Genomic DNA, 19,839 nt, shown 5'->3' on the forward strand with positions numbered 1-19,839 from the left:
GGGTGGGCGCTTTTCATCACTTCCAAATTCCTGCCAATATAGCATTAGCACCCAGTTGCTATCTGCTAGAGCTTTGATACTAGCAACTAGCTGAAATGGAGCAGACTAAAAGGGGGGGGGACTTAAGCTGAACATCAGGAAACATTTAGAAACCAAGGTCTATTAGCCACTGCAATAATTTCCCACGGGAGCCCAGAAAGATTCAGTGCAGTCATTTAAAACGAGAATGGACAAAGGAAGAAAAACCCACACAACACAAATCCTGCACAGGGAGAGCATGCATATCTTAGCTTATATAAACTTAAAGCTATTTTCTGAAGATCTCTTTGGGATTCTGGCTTTATTACACACCATATTAGCATTCAGAAAATTCTATATGAGAGTCTGATCTGAACATCTGCCAACCGAGATTTTTTTATCAGTGCTCCCTACGACCTCCATCCTGCACATCTCTTCCAAATACCCACTCCTCTTTTAGCCTCCTAATGATGAGTAACCTCAAGTTACACAAGTAGTTTACTTGAAGACAAGTCTTGTCAAATTCAACAGAACTTGCTTCCCAGAAAGTGCATCAAATGGTCTCAATCCTGCCATTGGGCTCTACATACATAGTCTGGAAATACTAGCACAGTATAACCAGTTTCAGCATTGCATGTTCCCAACACTGTACCAGCACAATCTTGGAAGCTAACACTTGAAGCTACCAGCTAGAAAGCTGAACTATATTTCTATTTTGAGGCCTATACCTAAAAACAATATGGGAAGAGGACATTGGGATAGAAATAGAGCATAAACACCTGGGGAAAATTCTGGAAGACACAAACTAGGAAAACTATGTGGTTCTTAGAGAGAACTCCCTAAAATTATTACATAGATGGTATATCACTCCCGTGCGTCTAGCAAGAAAAAGTAACGCATATAGTATGAAATGCTGAAGAAATTGTAACCAGCAAGGTGACTATATTCATATGTGGTGGGCATGCCCTGTAGTGTCACAGTTTTGGGATAAAATCTTTGCAGAAATGTCAACTATTACGCATCAAAACATCCATGCTACACCTGCATTGGCTTTGTTAACAATCAGGGGGAAACAAAATCAAACCGTAACATCTAAAGGATTAATAGTGTTCCTGTTAACGGCTGCCCTTAGGGTAATAGCAAAGCACTGGAAAATGGCAGAATCCTTAAAATTACGTTGTTGGTACTCTGAATTGTGGCAAATAGCTATAGCAGAAAAATTAACACACCGACTTAGAGTAATCAAAGGTAAAGCCAATATATCAGACTTTCATGAAACGTGGCATGATTTTATTTCACACACAAATGAGGAAGATATTCAGTATGCATCTAAGCCATTCCGTAGATTATGGAAAAGGAATTAAAGTTAAAAATATAATGATCTTTTCCCCTCTTTGCTTTTCACTTCAACTGTTTTCCTTTTTTTCTCTGTCAGCCAGCGTGGCATAGTGGTTAAAAGCGGTGGTTTGGAGCGGTAGAGTCTGATCTGGAGAACCGGGTTTGATTTCCCACTCCTCCACATGAGCAGCAGAGGCTAATCTGGTGAGCTGGATTTGTTTCCCCACTCCTACACATGAAACCAGCTGAGTGACCTTGGGCTAATCACAGGTCTCTTAGAGCTCTCTCAGTTCCACCTACCTCACAGGGTGTCTGTTATGGGGAGGGGAGGGGAAGGTGATTGTAAGCCGGTTTGAGTCTCCCTTAAGTGGTAGAGAAAGTCGGCATACAAAAACTCTTCTTCTTCTTTTGAATCACCTATGCCATTAAAGTATTCATCTCATATCCATAATAGTAAAATATACAAGAATATACATCAAATATTAAGCCCTCGATCAATAATGATTCAACTGTAGTTATATTTTATGTTTTTGTTTTGTTTGTTGGTGGCTGGGGTTGTTGTACTGATGTTGATATTTTGTGCTTTCTTTGGGGACTGTATTTTGTTAATTTAAAAAAAATGTTTTTAAAAAGAATCATTACATATCTGTTGTTTATGTTTTAAGTTTAATATATTTACACACCACCTTGAGCATTCCCGGCCGAGGACTTTCTATCTTCACCTGCTAATAGCCATGGAAGAATGAAAGGCTCCAGGACTGTTTTATTCAGTTTCTCCCACTATGACCTGCAGAAACTGACAACATCTGGCTACTGAGTGTGAAGTTGGGAAGCTGTTTTTATCCAGGTTCACCACACAGTTTTGTATTTTGACAGATTTTTAACGCTTCTTTGAGGGTGAAAAAGAAGGGTTAAACCTTTAAAATAAATAACAGGGTTACAACTTGTTTTCTTCTAGGCATGACCAAGAGGGATAGCTCCAAATCATCTGTTGCAGATAATACTCCTAAAAACAGTTATCTAATAGAATTTTCCAGACTTTGGCCACTCAGGGAACTCTTGCTCACAGGAACTTGTCCACCAAGGAACAGCTGAGAGTCTGCCATAAAATTCCTGACTTCTGCAGAGAATTTTAGGGCATGTTCTAGTGCACATTCTATGTTCTTTTTAAAAATTCAGGGTTTCTAGGAATACAAAACTGACCTCTGTATCACAGGGATAAGTACCAGTAGATACAGTAGGCAACCTAGTAGTATAACATTTTGCATGGACCACAAGCCCTTCCCTTCTTCCCTCACCACACAGTCTCTTTCCCAAGTGTGTGGCAAGTTATGCACACTTTATGGAGTAGGGTTGCCAAGTCTGGGTTGGGAAATTCCTGGAGATTTGGGGGTAGAGTCTGGGAAGGGCAGGTTTGCAGAGGAATGTCAGCAGGGTATAATGCAATTAAGTACGCCCCCTCAAAGCAGCCATCTTCTCTAGGGGAATTGATATCTGTAGTCTGGAGATAAGTTATAACTCCAGGCCCCACCAGGAGGTTGGCAACCCTATTTATGGAAGTTCTCAGGAAAAACTGAAAAACACATCTGCTAAAATTTAAAAGCAAGTTAAAGTAAATATTTGTACTATGTGTTCACAGCCTATAAAAGGCCATGTCTCAGAGAGTTGCTGGTTCTCTAGGGCTACAACTGAAAAGGCCCCAACCCAAGTGCTAAACAATTTCACCCCTTGGTTGGAATATACTTGTCACTTATTGACTTGTAGTCATATGTGGCAGCAGGGAACTAACCAATGAGGAAGTTTTTTGCTGTCTTCTGGTGCAAAGCCCCTTGGTTGGAAGGGGCTTTGCACCAGAAGACATCAAAAAACTTCCTCATTGGTTAGTTCCCTGCTGCCACATATGACTACAAGTCAATAAGTGACAAGTATATTGTCTAGTTTTGCCCTGAGACAAGAGCACTAGGTCTACCTCCTTGGTACCACTGAGCCACTTCATTCATAGGATTCTGCCACTGGATCCTAGAAGAAAACCAACACTTTTTGGGCTAGTGTTCTGCCATGATCTGGCATATAGATGAACGCAAGGGGCAGTGCCTCTACAAGCTTCCACCCTTCAAAAGAGGGGGAAGTTTCCCTCTTCTCCCAAGACAGACAATCCCTGTCCTCATCTACAGAAAACTGTCAAGTGTCTATTTTCATGTTATCTGGATGGGTGTGAGATGGGCCCACCCCCATCCCTGCAAAGAACTTGGGGACACCAGTTTGTGAAATGTGGTTTTATGGGACTTTGGTAGTACTGACATCAGAAAACGCTACCATCTTCTGAGCCTATTTGTTTACTTCAAAAAATTGTTGCTGCCTCACCAGACTGAGGTGGCTTACAGCAATTAAAAAAACCAAACACGTGCGCAATAAAAACAAACCATAATAGAAACATGATAAAAACAACCCAAATCAATAAAATGTCCCCAAAAAAACCACTAAAAGAAAGCCAAGATATAAAAGCACTTCTAATGAAGCAGTTTGGAATGATATCGATGACTCAGTCCTCAGGCTAGAAGCAGAGCTTTTCTGCCCCTGGACCCTCGCAACTATCAGTGTGTTTCCTAGCTCGTGTCCTGAGGTGATCTGGAAGTTAGGTCTGTAGTTGGCATCAGCCGTACAAGCTCCTGCCCTTCAAAGGAAAGGAGGCCAATTCTGCCCCCTTCTACAGAGGCAGAGAGACCATGACCTCATCCCTAGAAATCTAAGAGGGCTCCATTTTCACAGTGGCCACGTGGGCATGAGAGAAGTTCATTCTCTGTCCTTATGGGAAGCTTGCAGAATTCCTCCCCCTAAAAAATAGAATCATAGAATTGGAAGGGACCACCAGGGTCCTCTAGTCCAACCCCCTGCACAATGATTTTGTGTAATGATTTTGTACTGAAACAAATGATTTTGTGCTGAACAAGGCAAGAATATTTTAGGTATCAAATTCAGATCCTATTTTTAAGTTCTGACATTCATTCTAATGAAATCAATGCAATTTATTTTCAAATAAAATGTTATTAGCATCACCAGAACCGATTAGCAAAATAAAATTAATATTGTTATTCTCTCAGTGCAAAATTTAAAGGTTGAAAACACCTTTTAAAGAAGCTAATAGAGTCATTAAACTAATACATTCTATCTGTAATCTGGCTTAAGGCATTTATGCTTAAATTCTACTGGATGTTGCTCACAAATAACTCATTCTTGGAGTTGGGCAAGTGGAAGAGAGAAAAAGGCCTGGACAAAATTTACAAAGAACAATCCATTATTACAACTACTACTTAACAATTCTGTGGCAAACTACATTGAGATAAAATAGGCTAGTGACACACTTGAAAATCTGTTGGCAGGGGGGAGAAGAGATGCTTTAAAAAATGCTTACCAATTTGGTACAGTTTACATAGGACCTCTGTCCCAAGGATTATCAGTTACAGAAAAGAAAAGGCAACTGAGGGTAGGGAAGCCGCTTCCCTAGAACAGGTTATTATTCAGGAATTATTTCCAATATAGTCTGTTTCTCTCTTATTTAATGTTCTATACCATGTCATTAAAAATCTCAGAAAATAGTATATATGCAAGTAACAAACTGCAGAGCTATGATAAAAACTAAGTGGATTCCTCTGCCAGAAAATGTTCAACACAAGCCCCATGGAAGTGAATGGGAGTTGTGTAAGAGCACCATAAAATTCTCATACAGCTTTTATTTCAATAAGGAGCTTGTGCAGGAGAACTTGCCACGAGAAGACAGATCACACAGATGCAACCTCATTCATGGAATTTAATCAAACGTGGGAGACAATTAAGACGGAGAGATCAAGGCACAAAGCATTTTGTGCAAATTAATCAGTGGGTGGGAATATTTTTCAGCCAAGGGCAAAAAATTTTTTTTACCAAGCTTATTTCATTAACTCCCCTGTAGCAACATTTTGTTTCTGTTCTTCCTTTTATCACTTTTCAATATTAAAGGGTTTTTTGCCCTTTTGTGGCGTGGCATTTCTTTTTCCTTTTTTCCTTTCCATACAAGTCATCTATTTGATAGGTAGGGTTAGGGTTTTTGGCCATCTTTACGTCATTAAGTTACACTTGGTCACTTTTCAAGAACTGTTATCTGTTATTCTCCACCAAAGTGTGAATGCTAGACATATCTAAATTATGCCTCCGTCAGACCTTTAGCGATGAACATTTGAGCCTAATGAAACCTTAGGGGTCTGAACCTTTAGTTAGGGCCTGGGCCTTTCAGGTCTGGGTATCATGGGGATCGCTTTTTGCCCGGACAATCCAGACAACCACCAACAAGAAGGTAAGGTGGGAGTTCTAGATCCAGCCTTCCCACAATTCCCACAAGGACTACCGTATATACTCGTGTATAAGCCGAGTTTTTCAGCCCAAAAAAAGGGCTGAAAAAGCCGAACTCTGCTTATACACGGGTCAATACGGTAGGAGAGGGGAGGGGGAGGAGGGGGGAGGAAGGGGGAGGAGGGAGGAGGGAGGGAGGAACTTACAGCTCGCAGCCTCGCCCGGGAGCCTTTCTCCTGCCGGCAGGGGCCTGGAGGGGCCGGCAGGAGGTTCCTGCCGGCTGCTCCGCAGCCGCCCAGGCGCCCGGGAGCCTATCTTCTGCCGGCAGGGACCTTCCTGGGCCGGCAGGAGGCCCCTGCCGGCTGCGCTGCCGCCACCCACGCGCCCAAGCGCCTTCCTCCAGCCGGCAGGGGCCTGGAAAGGCCTCCTGCCGGCCCAGGAAGGCCACGCCGCCGATTCGCCGCGTCTCCCGGTAAGTAGGGGGTTCAGGGGCTCTTCCCCCTCCCCCCCTTGGATGGCACTGGGGGTGGGGTGGGGTGGGGTGGGGCGGGAGGGCCTGGGAGGTGGCGGGAGGGCGACCTGGGGCAGGGGCTCTGCGCTCTAAAATGGCGGCCGGCATTTTAGAGCGCAGCATTGCTGGTAAAGGGAATTTCTTATTGACCCTCGGCTTATACGCGGGTCAATAAGAAATTCCCTTTTCTGGCCTCAAATTTGGGGGGTCGGCTTATACTCGGGTTGGCTTATACCCGAGTATATACGGTAACATGCAGACCTAGATCAAACCCCTGGCCTATACCAAGTCTTAACATCTTATGAACCACCAAGTCAAACTCAGTACACCAATCATATAAAATGCAATCTGCCTGGTCTTGAAACCCCTGTATTGTTGCTTCCCCAGCAAGCACCAGGCAAAAATCAGAATTTTTTAATAATTAAAATATTTACACCCCTCCTTTTCCTTGTGACACAAGAAGGCCTAAATTGAACCCTAAAACAAACATGCAGCCAGTTAGAGTTGCCAGGTCCCTCTTTGCCACCGGCAGGAGGTTTTTGGGGTGGAGCCTGAGGAGGGTGGGGTTTGGAGAGGGGAAAGACTTCAATGCCGTAGAGTCCAATTGCCAAAGCGACCATTATCTCCAAGTGAACAGATCTCTATTGGCTGGAGATCAGTTGTAATAGCGAGAGATCTCTAGCTAGTACCTGGAGGTTGGCAACCCTACAGCCAATGTTTAGATAAAATAGATAAGGTGTGTTCACATTCATTAATCCTGGAAATAACTGGGCTGCCATACTTTGAACTAATTGTAGTTTCAGGGTCGTCTTCAAGGGCAGCTCCACATAGGGCATGTTACAATAGTCCAACCATGAGTTATATAAACGTGGATTAGTGCGGTCAGGTTGGGGAGGGTTGGCAGACGAGATACTGATAGAAAGTATTACTGGCTACCACAGTAACCTGTTTTTCCTAACAGCATGTCTGGGAACATGAGCATTCCCAAACTCTTTACCCGTTCTGCAAATGCCAGCATTCCATCTAAAGCAAGTGGATCCAGTCCCTCCAAAGCCTTGCTCTGCCTTAGGCACTTGACCATTTAATCAATTAATTTGCAAGCCACAGTACATAACTAGAGGGTCGCTTTGAGTCCCAACTTGGAAGAAAGGTGGGACATAAATAAATAAATGCAAACACATCTATGGAGTGTGTTGGGTCCCATCACACACGTCTTGGAGAACAAGAGGAAGGGAGAGAAAATACCAGTACAAGAAATGAATAAAAGAGGAACCCTCAAAAGGTGCAAGGAATGGGTTTTCTAGAGCTCAATACATTCCAAGTCAAGATGTTCTTTGTGGCAACTGAACCAGTTCCCCGCCCCCCAGAAGGAACTGCTTAAGCAATCGTACATGCTAGCTATCTAAAGTAAAGACTGCCTAAGAATGCGTTGATTCCTAATCTACTACATAAGTATCTTTGAGGTATTTTTCTCGTCTTTCCTGTCCTGAACAATAGACGTATCTCCGTGTCACTCAAAGTCCATTTAAGAGTGGTAGAACAAAGGCAACAGAAAGGGCACAAAGTAAACAGGCTCTAAGATATCCATTCCTTTATCAGACATTTATCAACATTCCTGTACTTATCCATTTTGATATAAAATGTGTGCGTTTGCACCTACCTGTGACTGGGGCATCTATATCCAGTAAATTTTTTTCCTGACGGAGAATCGAAGCACCCTCTGTTATTATTCTCAAAGCAACACTCTCTTCCAGCCTTCCTTCCTTCATAAGGTGTGCCTTTAGGATATCCACTCGGGGTTTTCCATCATTGTCAAACACTTCCTTCGCTGTGAGCCGATGGCTTGGAGGAAATGGGACAGCTGTAAGGATAAAGATAGATGGGTTCAATACACTATGTAAATCCATTCATTCCAATAAAAACAAGTTTTAGCTCTACTGCTGGCCATCAGTTGTGTTTTTGTTTTAAATCTCTCACAACTCGCTAGGCTATCAGGTAATAAGAATCTTTCCTGGCACAGTTAGCAACCTTCTAAAACGCTTTCATCTATTTCATCTCGAGCACTGCTACCCTCATTGTGAAAACAAAAACATGGCTTTCCAAAAAGATTTGCAGTGGATCAGGAAGAACAGAGGGTGCAGCTTTTGAAAAGATTAAAACTATTAATGACAAGGAAAGGCAAGTTGAGTTACCCGGGACTCTGGAATTCCTTTGCTGCTCTGGCAATGCTTGGGGCTTACCCACATATTTTTCAGCAATTGCTTACAATACAACCGTGGACCCCACAATAGCTTGGGTACTTCCAGTAGGAGCTACAGTAGAAAATCAGAAATAAACCCTGAGCACACACACTGAATACTCTTTAGAAAGTCTCTGTGTAAATAATACAAACGAACCTGATGTTCTGTGGCCTGACTGCAACATTAAAACATTTCTCTATCAAGGGTTTACTGCAAAGCCTTCCGCTGTCACGTAGCAGAGATGGGCTTTATGTGATAGAAGTCATGAGATAGCGCTGCTTTCACTTTCGTGCTCCCAGCTGAAAACAAGAGAGGTGATGCTCTCGGTTTCGAGGATCAAGATGCAGCATTATCCCAGCTTAACCCCCTTTCCCAAGCAGCTAAATTGGAGTGGCATTAGAGGCCGGCTGCCTTGCCAGCTTCAGGGTAATTATACTGATCCCAGCTGCTGCTGTGGGTGGGTCAGATTATAGAAAACGTGAATGAAAAGCTTTGAGGAGAATTCAGAATTGGTGTATGTGCAATATGCACAAGCTAGGCCTCATGAAGTGCAGTACATCTCCCAGCAAGTATGCCACCATTCCTAGATTTACCACTTGAGCTTTTGGCATCTTAAAGGGCTATTTCAGAAAGCTTCCTGTTCCATCCCATCCCCCACCTACAGGACTGGTGGCTCACATGTTGAAGAAAACAGGCTCCTGTTTTCAAAATATGTATTTTGAAAGGCTGAGATGTGCAGGCTCTCTTTGCTGTACTCCTATCGGGGATAAGTCCACTGTCAGGAGTGAAGAAAGCAACCTAAAGGAATGGGTGGAACATGTTGCAAAGGGCTTGGATGTGCAGCTGGGCAGGAACAGGAGACAGGATATTAGATTACATATGAAGGGAAAGAAAGAGGGAACCTTTTGCAATGGCTGTTTGGGGGAAGGCTTTCACTAGTACAACCAATACCCACTTTTTAGAAGTTAGATCTGAGTTAAAGGTAAACTGTACTGTTGAGGCACAACCAACTCATGGCAATTCTAGGCAGGACAGCTTATTTTGCCATCGAGTCGCAGCCAACTTAGGGCAACACCAAGGGGTTTTCAAGGCAAAAGACATTCAGAGGTGGTTTGCCATTGCCTGACTGCATAGCAGCCCCTGACTTCCTCAGAGGTTTCCCATCTAAGTATACAATGCTGACTTTGATGGCTCAACAGTCTGATTCAGAATAAGGCAACTTCATGTGTGTTCAACCACTAACTAGGGCTGCCCCTGCTTAACTTCTGAGATCTTACAAGCCTAGCTAGTCGGAGCTATCCAGGTCAGGCCACTTTACATGACCCAGAGAGAACCAGTCCAGACAAGGACCTCCAGCTCCACCACTAGGAATGAGAGGTAGCAAAAGAGAGGTCTCTCCCTTAACTTTGGCATTCCCCAGAGTGTATCTGTATCAAGTAAGAAGTGAGTTTTATTCACATAGATGTATGCCTACCATACAGATTCGCTTGCGTGCACATGGTGACACTTCTTGCTGCGGCCATGACAGGATGGAACATTTGCATATCCATCTCCTGCCTTGGCCTGCAAGTTGCGATCAGGGTGGGTGAGTTGTTCTGGCTCGCATCAGGGTTTTCTGCACCCAGAAAACCCTGCACTCTAAAAAGTGGGTATTGGTTGTACTAGTGAAAGCCTCTCCCCAAACAGCCATTGCAAAAGGTTCCCTCTTTCTTTCCCTTCATATGTAATCTAAGGCATTAACAAAGGCAATGCTATGCTTCAAAACAGCAACACGCTGTGGAAATGGTTAATGTTTTTGTTTAGTGCCGTGTGTGCTTGCATCACCAATGCTCTCAGCATAGCTATGGGAATAAGGTTCTTAATTAAACAGCCACTGCGGTGCCAGCAGAGGGGAACACAACACCATTCTTGGCACGTATTACAGGCACTATTGTTTTCCCCTTTTGCTTCCTGACATTTCGTAAAACAGCCTGGCTTTTACTTATCTCACACTGCACTCAAGTACAGTATTTTCCTATATGCATATTGGTATATGGCATATACTATCTATGGGCTAGGGCAGATTTGCAAGTATTTTTGGCAATTCAAATGATTGTCTGCCACTACAACCTCAAATACCAAATTTTACGACAGCCTAGAACTTTGTTCCACAATTGATAGCCTTTGGCACATCAGATGAACAAAGGTCTCCAGCTGTTCTCCACAGCCATCATCCTCAGACATTTCTTTGGTTGCTGGTGCCCCAGACCTGGACATGGTGCTTCTCCCTGATAATGCATGCATGCAGCACATCTTAAAAGACTGGATGACCAAAGTTGGAAACCAGCAGGAATACTTGGCACATGGAAGAACCCAAGTCAGTAGGGGAGGGAAAAGGTTGACCCATCCATAATTTCTGGATCAATACCAGCCTAAAAGTGCATTCCTGAAATGCGCCAGCGACCCAACCTGAAGGCCTCCACTGGCAATCGGAAGGCACACGCCGGCATGAGTGTCCCCAGGCTGGACGCCGTCACAGCCTCCAGCCGCCATCACAGGCCGTAGCGGCGAGCCAGGAGGTATTCCGGCACCCTGGGAGGCGTTCCCGGGGCATTCTGGTGCTGGCCGGGGGGCGTTCCCGACATTAGTCAGCCTCCTGAGCCGTTTCGGTTCGGGAACTCCCCTTTTTGTTTTTGTCAAGATATGCCAGCTTTTTGCTATGAGGGTTGCACGGGTTTTTTGCACTGCCGAAACCTCCTTAGGAGGCAACACCACTAATTTGCCTCCTAAGCCCGGCGCAGGCATTCCTTTCAGGAATGCGCTGTATAGTATAGGAAGGCAAAAATTCATCCAGCTATATTTTTGTTTTTTAAAGCAAGGACGAAAAAAGTACGGATTTTATTCTTTACAGCTAGCAGCAGAATTCAGCATCGGAATGTCGACATCTGAACCAAGTTATGTGCAACTGAGTTTTATCCCTGGCCTATAAAACATCCGTCTGTCCTCAACCAGGGCCAGGGACTTTTTGGCTCTTGCCCCAACCTGGTGGAACACCCTCCCATGTGAAATCCACGACCTGCGGGACTTAAATCAATTCTGCAGAGCCTGTAAAAGGGAGTTGTTCCACTGGCCATGTGGTTTAGGACAGCAATGGTTTCTGTCCTGCTGGACACCCTTCTCTCCCTTCCCCCTTCTTCTTCTACTGCTGGGATGTATAAATGAAGGGCACTGTGGTCTTTTAATTATGTTTTAGCTTAATCTTATATATTGTTGTAAGCCACCCTGAGCCTGACTTGTTAGGATAGTGCCCTAAAATCTATTCTTCTTCCTCTTCTTCTTCCTCTTCCTTAGTTAATACAATTTGATATACTGACTAAAGAAAAACACTCTTAAAATCTGCTATCTTCTCCGGCGATGGCGATGCCTACAGCCTCCTTCCGCCATCTTTTCTCCAGCCACCTCAACCACTTCTATATACTGACTAAGAAATTATGCATTTTATTTTGAAGCAGAAAAACAGGTCAATGTTGAAAGGAAAGTTATTATTGCATACATTTTAATTCTCCTCAAAATTTAATTTTTACTCTTCAAGGGAATAATCCCCACCCCAATGGCAACCAAATTTCTTGAAACTTCACATCTCTAACTACACCACAGACATTTTACTAGCATGCTTACCCGACAAATTACCTAAATAGGGCTTTAAGATGCGCACTACTCAAGTGCTGGACAGCCAAACATATCCGTCTACCTTTCAGCTTTTGACAATATAGTGCAGTTGTCCCTTCTGTTGCTCTGAACTAAGCAAGCAGATAACATCCATCTGACATCAGCTAATTAAAATATATTTCAGCTGCACCTAATTAATGATTAGGCAAAAAAACCCAAAACCGTGAATTGCCAGGTGGCTGATATAATCTAAACATATGCAAGGTTTGTATATATTTTATTGGTACATATTTTATTTGTACCCAATGGGTTCAAAAATGAAGTGGGAGTCAGTTAATCTGTGTAATTCATGCCACTGCTAATAGAGAGCAGTGATGATTCCCACAATATGCACAGCCTACAAAAATTGGATTTTTATCACCTGGTATGAAATTACTTGCCCGCATAATTACTCTAAAAGTGGGCATCAGATTCTTGGCACCCAGGGGAAATTTTTTATATATATATACAACAAGAACTTTAAAAATATAATTAAATGTCTTTGGGCCAAGGCTAAAATGGGAATTCATAAAAACATGTTCAGGATAAAAGGCAGGCATATAAACATTTTAAATAAACAAACAGTTAAAAATAACAATTGTAATGCATACACAACAGCTCCTAGATACAAATCAGCAAACTGAAGCTGTTTATTTTGCCCCTTAAGCACTGCACACCATAAACGGGGGGGGGGGGGAGGATTATGTCACTCTACTTCACACTTGCACACGGCACCTCCTGGAAGGCTCAGAACAAAAATAAACTATTGGGGATTGCCTGAACTGTGTAGCTCCTGCCCCTTGGGCACCCATTTCCCTTGAGGTTATAGGAAGGTGAAAACACACTTTCTACCTCCTTCTTCTAGCAAACCAGAATACCCTAATTGTACCACTGTGTCCTTTCCATCTCAATTTTCTAGAAGCCCACCAAAGCAAATGCTGAATTCAATTGGAGGTACCAGGAAAGAGTAAATTTCCTTCACCAAAGTATCAAGTTGGATTATATTTTCCATGAAGATGCTCCTGTAGCAAACAGTACCAAGTAGTTTCATGAACCCCCAAATCGGAGCATATTAATACTTGCGGCTCAGGGTGTGCACGTGCTGAGTCAATCATGGGCTTTCCAGAGCCAAAGGGACATGAATTGAATAACTCCTTCTATGCAAGTCTTGCATGTAAGTTTAGCTCATAAAAGGTCATATTAGTCTGTCAGAGTGAATCGTGGTCTAAAATGAGCCAACAAGCAAACCTTTGTAAGGTAGCTGTTTTCCTACTAGCTGTGGTATCAGTTACTTTCTGGTGGCAAGAAAATAAAGCTTAGAAAATCTGTAACAGAGACTTCTCTATTTCCAAGCATAGCATACCTAGGTAGAGATCCGTAACCAAACTTTTAAAATGAGGACTATATGTAAGAGTATGGTAAGAGTATACTGGAGGGGAGAGGTATCTAAAGTCAAAATGAAACCTCAGAAACTTAAACATATTCAAATACTGCCTATAAGAGTCATTCATTAATTTATATTTAATCTGATTTTATGTGCCAAGTGCCCATATAAACTTACAGCAGGGGTCCCTAAGCTTGGGCACTTTTAGAGTTTTGGGAACAGGGAACAGGCACTACCACAAAATGGCTAACCTGGGGGGGGGGGCTGGGGCCAATCAGAAAGTAGCTGTCATGGGGTAGCTACCCGATCACAACATCACAAGATGTTGGGAGGTTGGAAGCTAAGCTTCCTCCTGCTATTTCTGGATTCTTCTGCTCCAGTTATGTGGAGGAAAGCCAGGGCTGGTTCTCTGCTTTGAAAAAGACATGCTTTGAGGAAAAAGCTAATGGGCACAAGAAACCTATTGGTGGGCGCCATGGTGCCCCTGGGCGCTACAGTGGAGATGACTGGGCAGCAGTTTTCAAGGGCAGCCCCACATATAGTATGTCAAATCAGCCTAATTTAGAGGACGATTAGGCATGAATGACAGCAGCCATGCCCTTTTGTTTCAGCAACCAGCAGATCAGGCAAAATTGGATCCATATGCAACCCCCAAGCTGTGATCCCAATGCTTTTGAAAGAAAGAACCCCATCAAAAGTAGGTGTTCCCCTGCAAGCTGGTGTTCTGAACCATCTGCCAACTTCACCTTGTCCTTGCCTGGATCAAACATCAGAGAGAGGGGGGAATGAGCTATAAACCTCTTTCCAATCCCTGAATCATGACTTAAAAGGATCATGAGTATTGTGTCTGGCCCAGTTCAATGAACAAGTCAGGCAAAGAAGGAGAACACAAAGACGGGGAGCACTTGGGGGTTGTTTTCCCCTGAAGAGGAATGTACAGCACCTCACACACAAGCTTTGGAGTACAGCTTCTAGACTACAGTCACTTGTTTTTCCCACATCATTTAAATTATGCCGGCATATCAAGTATTACCACCTATTTGAAATATTTCTCATCACCTATGCAGCCAATAATTCAGCCATGACATTTCAATAAAAATTAAGTAATGTAAAAACTTTTGAAGTTAAACAATCTTGATGAATAAAGGTCTTTGTGTCTGCTCAGACTGCTTTGGACATCACTGCGGACCAAGGATAATGTTTTATTTATTTAAAGTATTTATACCCAATTTTTCTACTGTCAAGCTTCCAAGACATCTTTACAATGCCAAAACTAAACTTCTAAATGAATCACAATTTTTAAAAATCAGAAAGCAGACGCTCCCTCCCCAAGGCATCCCTGAGTGAAAAAACCAGTATATTACATCCCTGGGTCTTTGATTCGTTGAACTATGCACATATTATGAAGATTAAGCAGTACACAAAATGCAAACCAGTGACACCTTCTTAAAAATGTCATACATGCTGCCAACTAGGCATAATTAAATTATGGATTCTTCAGCTGCTTAAACATAACAGCAAGAAAAAGATGAAGGCATATTTGTGGAGAACAATTGCTGAGAAGTAACAGCTATTTTAGACTTATTTTGCCGACTTGCTTGTTAACAGGTGACATACAGAGCACGGCAGTGAGTCATTACAGCCCTCGGTTGCCAAGAAACGACATAGTTACGGCCCACTTATAGTAGAGAAGCCTACCAAAACAACGCACCGCTCCAGAGAACTACCCAAAGGCAGACAGTTCAGGACTGACCTGAAGTGGAAATGATACTGCCTGTGGAACACAGCTGCTTTTAAGCACAAGATAATGGTATACTTCCAACATAAAACATAACTTATTGTCACAGTAATGCCACATGGTTCACATATGCTCACACAGTACCAGTCTTCAGTTATCAGGCCACATGAGAAGGGGAAAGGGAGTGGAGAAACGTCTTGCTTGTTCGTGCCAGTGCTCCTTCATAGCTTTTATCAGAACTATGTTCAATAATTTAGTCTTGTTTGAGGTATCCACAGGGTACATGGAATAGAAACCTAGACACCAGTCCAAAGAACCAAAGTTATTGCCAATGTTATGAAAAGGTGACTGCAAGATAGGCACCTTACAGGCACATCACTACAGCCTGCTGCACTGCATTGCAGCCCTAGGCAAACTGGAACACTGTGCCAGAAAGAGCATAACAGTGTGGGATGACACCACCATGCCCCTGGTAGGTGCACTCTAGTAGTGACATGTCCAGTTCTGTGCAATGTAAAGCGAGGCAGAGAGCGAGGAACCTTTGAACTTAGGCAGATCTTGAGAGGGAGGGCAGGACGGGTTGTGTCAGTGTTTGGCTCTTGTGGCCCTCTCTTACATGATCAGGGAAATGCCGATTGCTACTTTGGGGTCAGCAAGTGATTTTCCTCCAGGCCAGATTGGCCAGGAATCCTGGAGGGTTTTTTTTGGGGGGGGGCATGTTCTGGGCATGGAGTAGGGGTCACTGGGATGTAGGGGGAAGGTAGTTTTGAATTTCTGCATTGTGCAGGGGGTTAGACTAGATCACCCTGGTGGTCCCTTCCTACTCTATGATTCTAGCAGTGCATTCCTAAGGAGAGTTACTCCAGTCTAAGCCCATTGAAATGAATGGGTTTCGACTGGAGTAACTCTCCTTAGGAATGCATTGTAGGAAAAGCAGAGGGCTTTCCTCCGATCACTGCTGTAAAATAGGGCTGTTGAAAAAAAAATTCGGTAAAATTCAGATTCGGCAAAATTCGGCCCGTTTTAATTCAGGAAATGCCGAAGTCCGAGCTCCCCCAATTTGGATCCATGGAATTCGGCACCAAGTTCCAAGTTCGGGGGAAAATTCGGCCCAATAAAGCCAGTAAAAACGCATTCGTGCTTTTCCGCGGGGGGCATTTTGGGGGTAGAGGTCCCAAACTTTCAGGGTAGCTTGAGGGGACCCTTCTTGCAAGAACCCCCAGGTTTTGTAAAGATTGGGTCAGGGGATCCCGAGATATGGGGCCTGGAAGGGGTCGCCCCCCAAAAGAAAATCGCCCACAGGAATAAAGCCATTTAAAGCACATTAGTGGAATTCCGCTGCCCGGGGGGGCATTTTTGGGGGTAGAGGTTCCAAACTTTCAGGGTAGCTTGAGGGGACCCTTCTTGCAAGAACCCCCAAATTTTGTAAAGATTGAGTAAGGGGATCCTGAGATATGGGGCCTGGACGGGGTCGCCCCCCCAAAAAATCACCCACAGGAATAAAGCCACTTAAAGCACATTGGCGGCCTTATTCCTGTGGCGGCTTTATTCCTGTGGACCCCTTCCGGGTCCCATATCTCGGGACCCCCTGACCCAATCTTTACAAAAATTGGGGGTTCTTGCAAGAAGGGCCCCCTCAAGCTACCCTGAAAGTTTGGGACCTCTACCCTCAAAAATGCCCCCCGGAGCCATGGAATGCCACCAATGTGCACACACATACACCCCACGGGGATCTCTCTCATACACAAACAGACGCTCTCTCTTTCTCTCCCTGGGCCGCGCAGCAGCTGGGCTCATACACTCAACTACGACTGGCCAGAAGAAGACCCACCTTGGCCACCGATTGGCCGCGGGAGAATGCTGCTAGTTGCTTACTAACTGATGGTTATGCTGCTGATTCGGAGACCCCGAATTTGCCGAATTTATTCGGCAATTGCCCCAAACTCACCGAATTCAGCACGTCGTTTTCCCACCTTTTTTGAGTTCGGTACCATCCGAACTGAAAACCGCCGAATGGGGGGAAATTCGGCTGTTTATTCGGTTCCGATGAACTGAATCGACAGCCCTACTGTAAAATGCATTTTAGGCAATCATCAGGAAGTTACTACTTACACACCTACTGATCCAGAAAGGTTTGTCATCAGTTAGCAAGGATTCCCACCTGCTTCACGAACCCAGAATACCATCAATCAGTACTGCTTATGGATTCTAATATAACGATGGAGGAATTAAAAACAGTTATAGGTAAAAGTAAACTAAATAAATCTCCAGGCGAAGATGGATTTACAGCATTTTATTATAAAACTTTTATAGAACAATTGTCTCCACATTTGAATGTGGAGTAATGAACCACTGCTTGCAGAACGGATCCATCCCACATACCTGGAAACAAGCAAACATAGTATTAATACCAAAACCAAACTCGGATTTATTGGATGTCAAAAATTACAGACCAATCTCATTATTGAATAATTACTATAAACCTTTTGTAACTATCTTAGCGAATAGGCTGAAAATTGTACTGAATCAAATAATTCATGAGGATCAGGCTGGTTTTATTCCAGGTAGACTGATTAGTCAAAATGTCAGAGTAGTACTGGATCTTATAGAATACGCAGAATTTGATACTAAGCCTACTGCATTGATATTTTTAGATGCAGAAAAAACGTTTGACAATGTAAATTGGAGATTTATGAAAAAAGTATTAGAATTCATGGGATCTAGACAAAATTTTAAATCAGCTATTGGAAACATTTACACTTATCAAATGGCTAGATTGTTGATTAACGGTACTTTGACATCACAATTTGAAATAAAAAAGGGAATAAGACAAGGTTGTCCTCTCTCACCTTTATTGTTTATTTTAAAGTTAGAAATTTTATTGAAGAAAATTAGAAATAACACAGATATTATAGGTTGTCAAATTGGGAGAAATCATTTTAAGGTTAAAGCTTATGCTGACGATTTAGTATGTTTTTTAACTAATCCGATTAGTCAAATTCGAGAATGGAACAAAACGACTGAGGTTTATGGAAAGCTTGCAGGTTTTAAAATAAATAAAAATAAAAATAAAATATTGGTTAAGAATATGACACTATTGCAGCAGCAAGAACTATCACAACGGTCAGGATTTTCTATTGAACATAAAATAAAATATTTAGGTATTTCGCTAACCCCAAATAATCTAAATTTATTTAAAAATAATTATATTAAGATATGGCAGCAAATTACCACAGATTTGAAAAATTGGGAAAAAATTCCTCTATCACTATGGGGTAGAATTTCGGTAATTAAAATTATGGTTTTACCCAAAATGTTTTTTTTATTTCAAAATCTACCAATTATAAAAGGGGTTAAAATATTTAAAATTTGGAAAAGAGGTATTTTAAATTTCCTGTGGGGAAAGGAAAGACACAGAATAGTATATAATAATTTAATTGAATTACAGGAAACAGGAGGTTTAGGATTATCTGATTTAAGAATGTATTATGAGGCATCCTGTTTTGTTTGGTTAAAAACCTGGATTTTCTTAGAGAATATTAAATTATTAGAATTGGAAGGTTTTAACCTACGTTTTGGATGGCATGCATATTTATGGTATGATAAGGAGAAAGTAAATAAAGATTTTAATATTCATATTATTAGAATTGGGTTACTTCAAATTTGCGGAAAAATATAGAAATTTTTTGGAAAATAAGACCCCGGGATGGATCAATCCAGTGGAAGCGTATATGAAGAGAGGGATACATTTAAATTTAGAAATGGGGGTTTACAGAGAAATTATTGAATGTAAAGAAGGGAAATGGGTTTTAAGGAGTAGAGAAGAACTTAATATTAAGGATTGGTTTTTGTATTATAAACTGATAGATATATTTAATAAGGATAATCAGCTTGGATTTAATAAAAATAAATCCAAACTGGAAAAAATATTACTAAAGAGAAATAAAGGATTGATAGGAAGAATATATAAATTATTAATTGAAACTAATTTAGAACAAGAAAGAATTAAACCAGTAATGATGAAGTGGATGAAAGAGTTAGGATTTAATATTGATTTGGAAACATGGGAAAATTTATGGAAGAGAGAATTTAAATTTACAATAATTAATGAAATCAGAGAAAATTTATACAAAATGTTTTATGTGTGTGTTAAGTGCCGTCAAGTCGCTTCCGACTCATGGCGACCCTATGAATGAAAGTCCTCCAAAATGTCCTATCTTTGACAGCCTTGCTCAGATTTTGCAAATTGAAGGCTGTGGCTTCCTTTATTGAGTCAATCTATCTCTTGTTGGGTCTTCCTCTTTTCCTGCTGCCCTCAACTTTTCCTATCATGACGGTCTTTTCCAGTGACTCTTGTCGTCTCATGACGTGACCAAAATACGACAGCCTCAGTTTAGTCATTTTAGCTTCTAGGGTCAGTTCAGGCTTGATTTGATCTATAACCCACTGATTTGTTTTTTTGGCAGTCCACGAAATCCGTAACACTCTCCTCCAACACCACATTTCAAAGGAATCTATTTTCTTCCTATCAGCTTTCTTCACTGTCCAGCTTTCACACCCATACATAGTAATAGGGAATATGATGGCATGAATTAAT

The 19,839-nt window shown here is 42.3% G+C and overlaps 1 protein-coding gene across 4 annotated transcripts in view; it reads right to left on the minus strand.

Moving 5' to 3' along the window:
• PPP3CA (protein phosphatase 3 catalytic subunit alpha) overlaps positions 1-19,839 on the minus strand; it is a 269,945-nt gene that overhangs the window by 127,540 nt on the left and 122,566 nt on the right. For all 4 annotated transcript variants that reach the window (XM_056855980.1, XM_056855978.1, XM_056855979.1 and 1 more), the window contains exon 2: positions 7,854-8,054. In XM_056855980.1, coding sequence (XP_056711958.1) covers positions 7,854-8,054 — 201 coding nt within the window. The remainder of the gene's footprint in view (positions 1-7,853; positions 8,055-19,839) is intronic.

The sequence above is a fragment of the Euleptes europaea genome, chromosome 9, assembly GCF_029931775.1.
Source record: "Euleptes europaea isolate rEulEur1 chromosome 9, rEulEur1.hap1, whole genome shotgun sequence".
In the NCBI taxonomy this organism is placed as follows: domain Eukaryota; kingdom Metazoa; phylum Chordata; class Lepidosauria; order Squamata; family Sphaerodactylidae; genus Euleptes; species Euleptes europaea.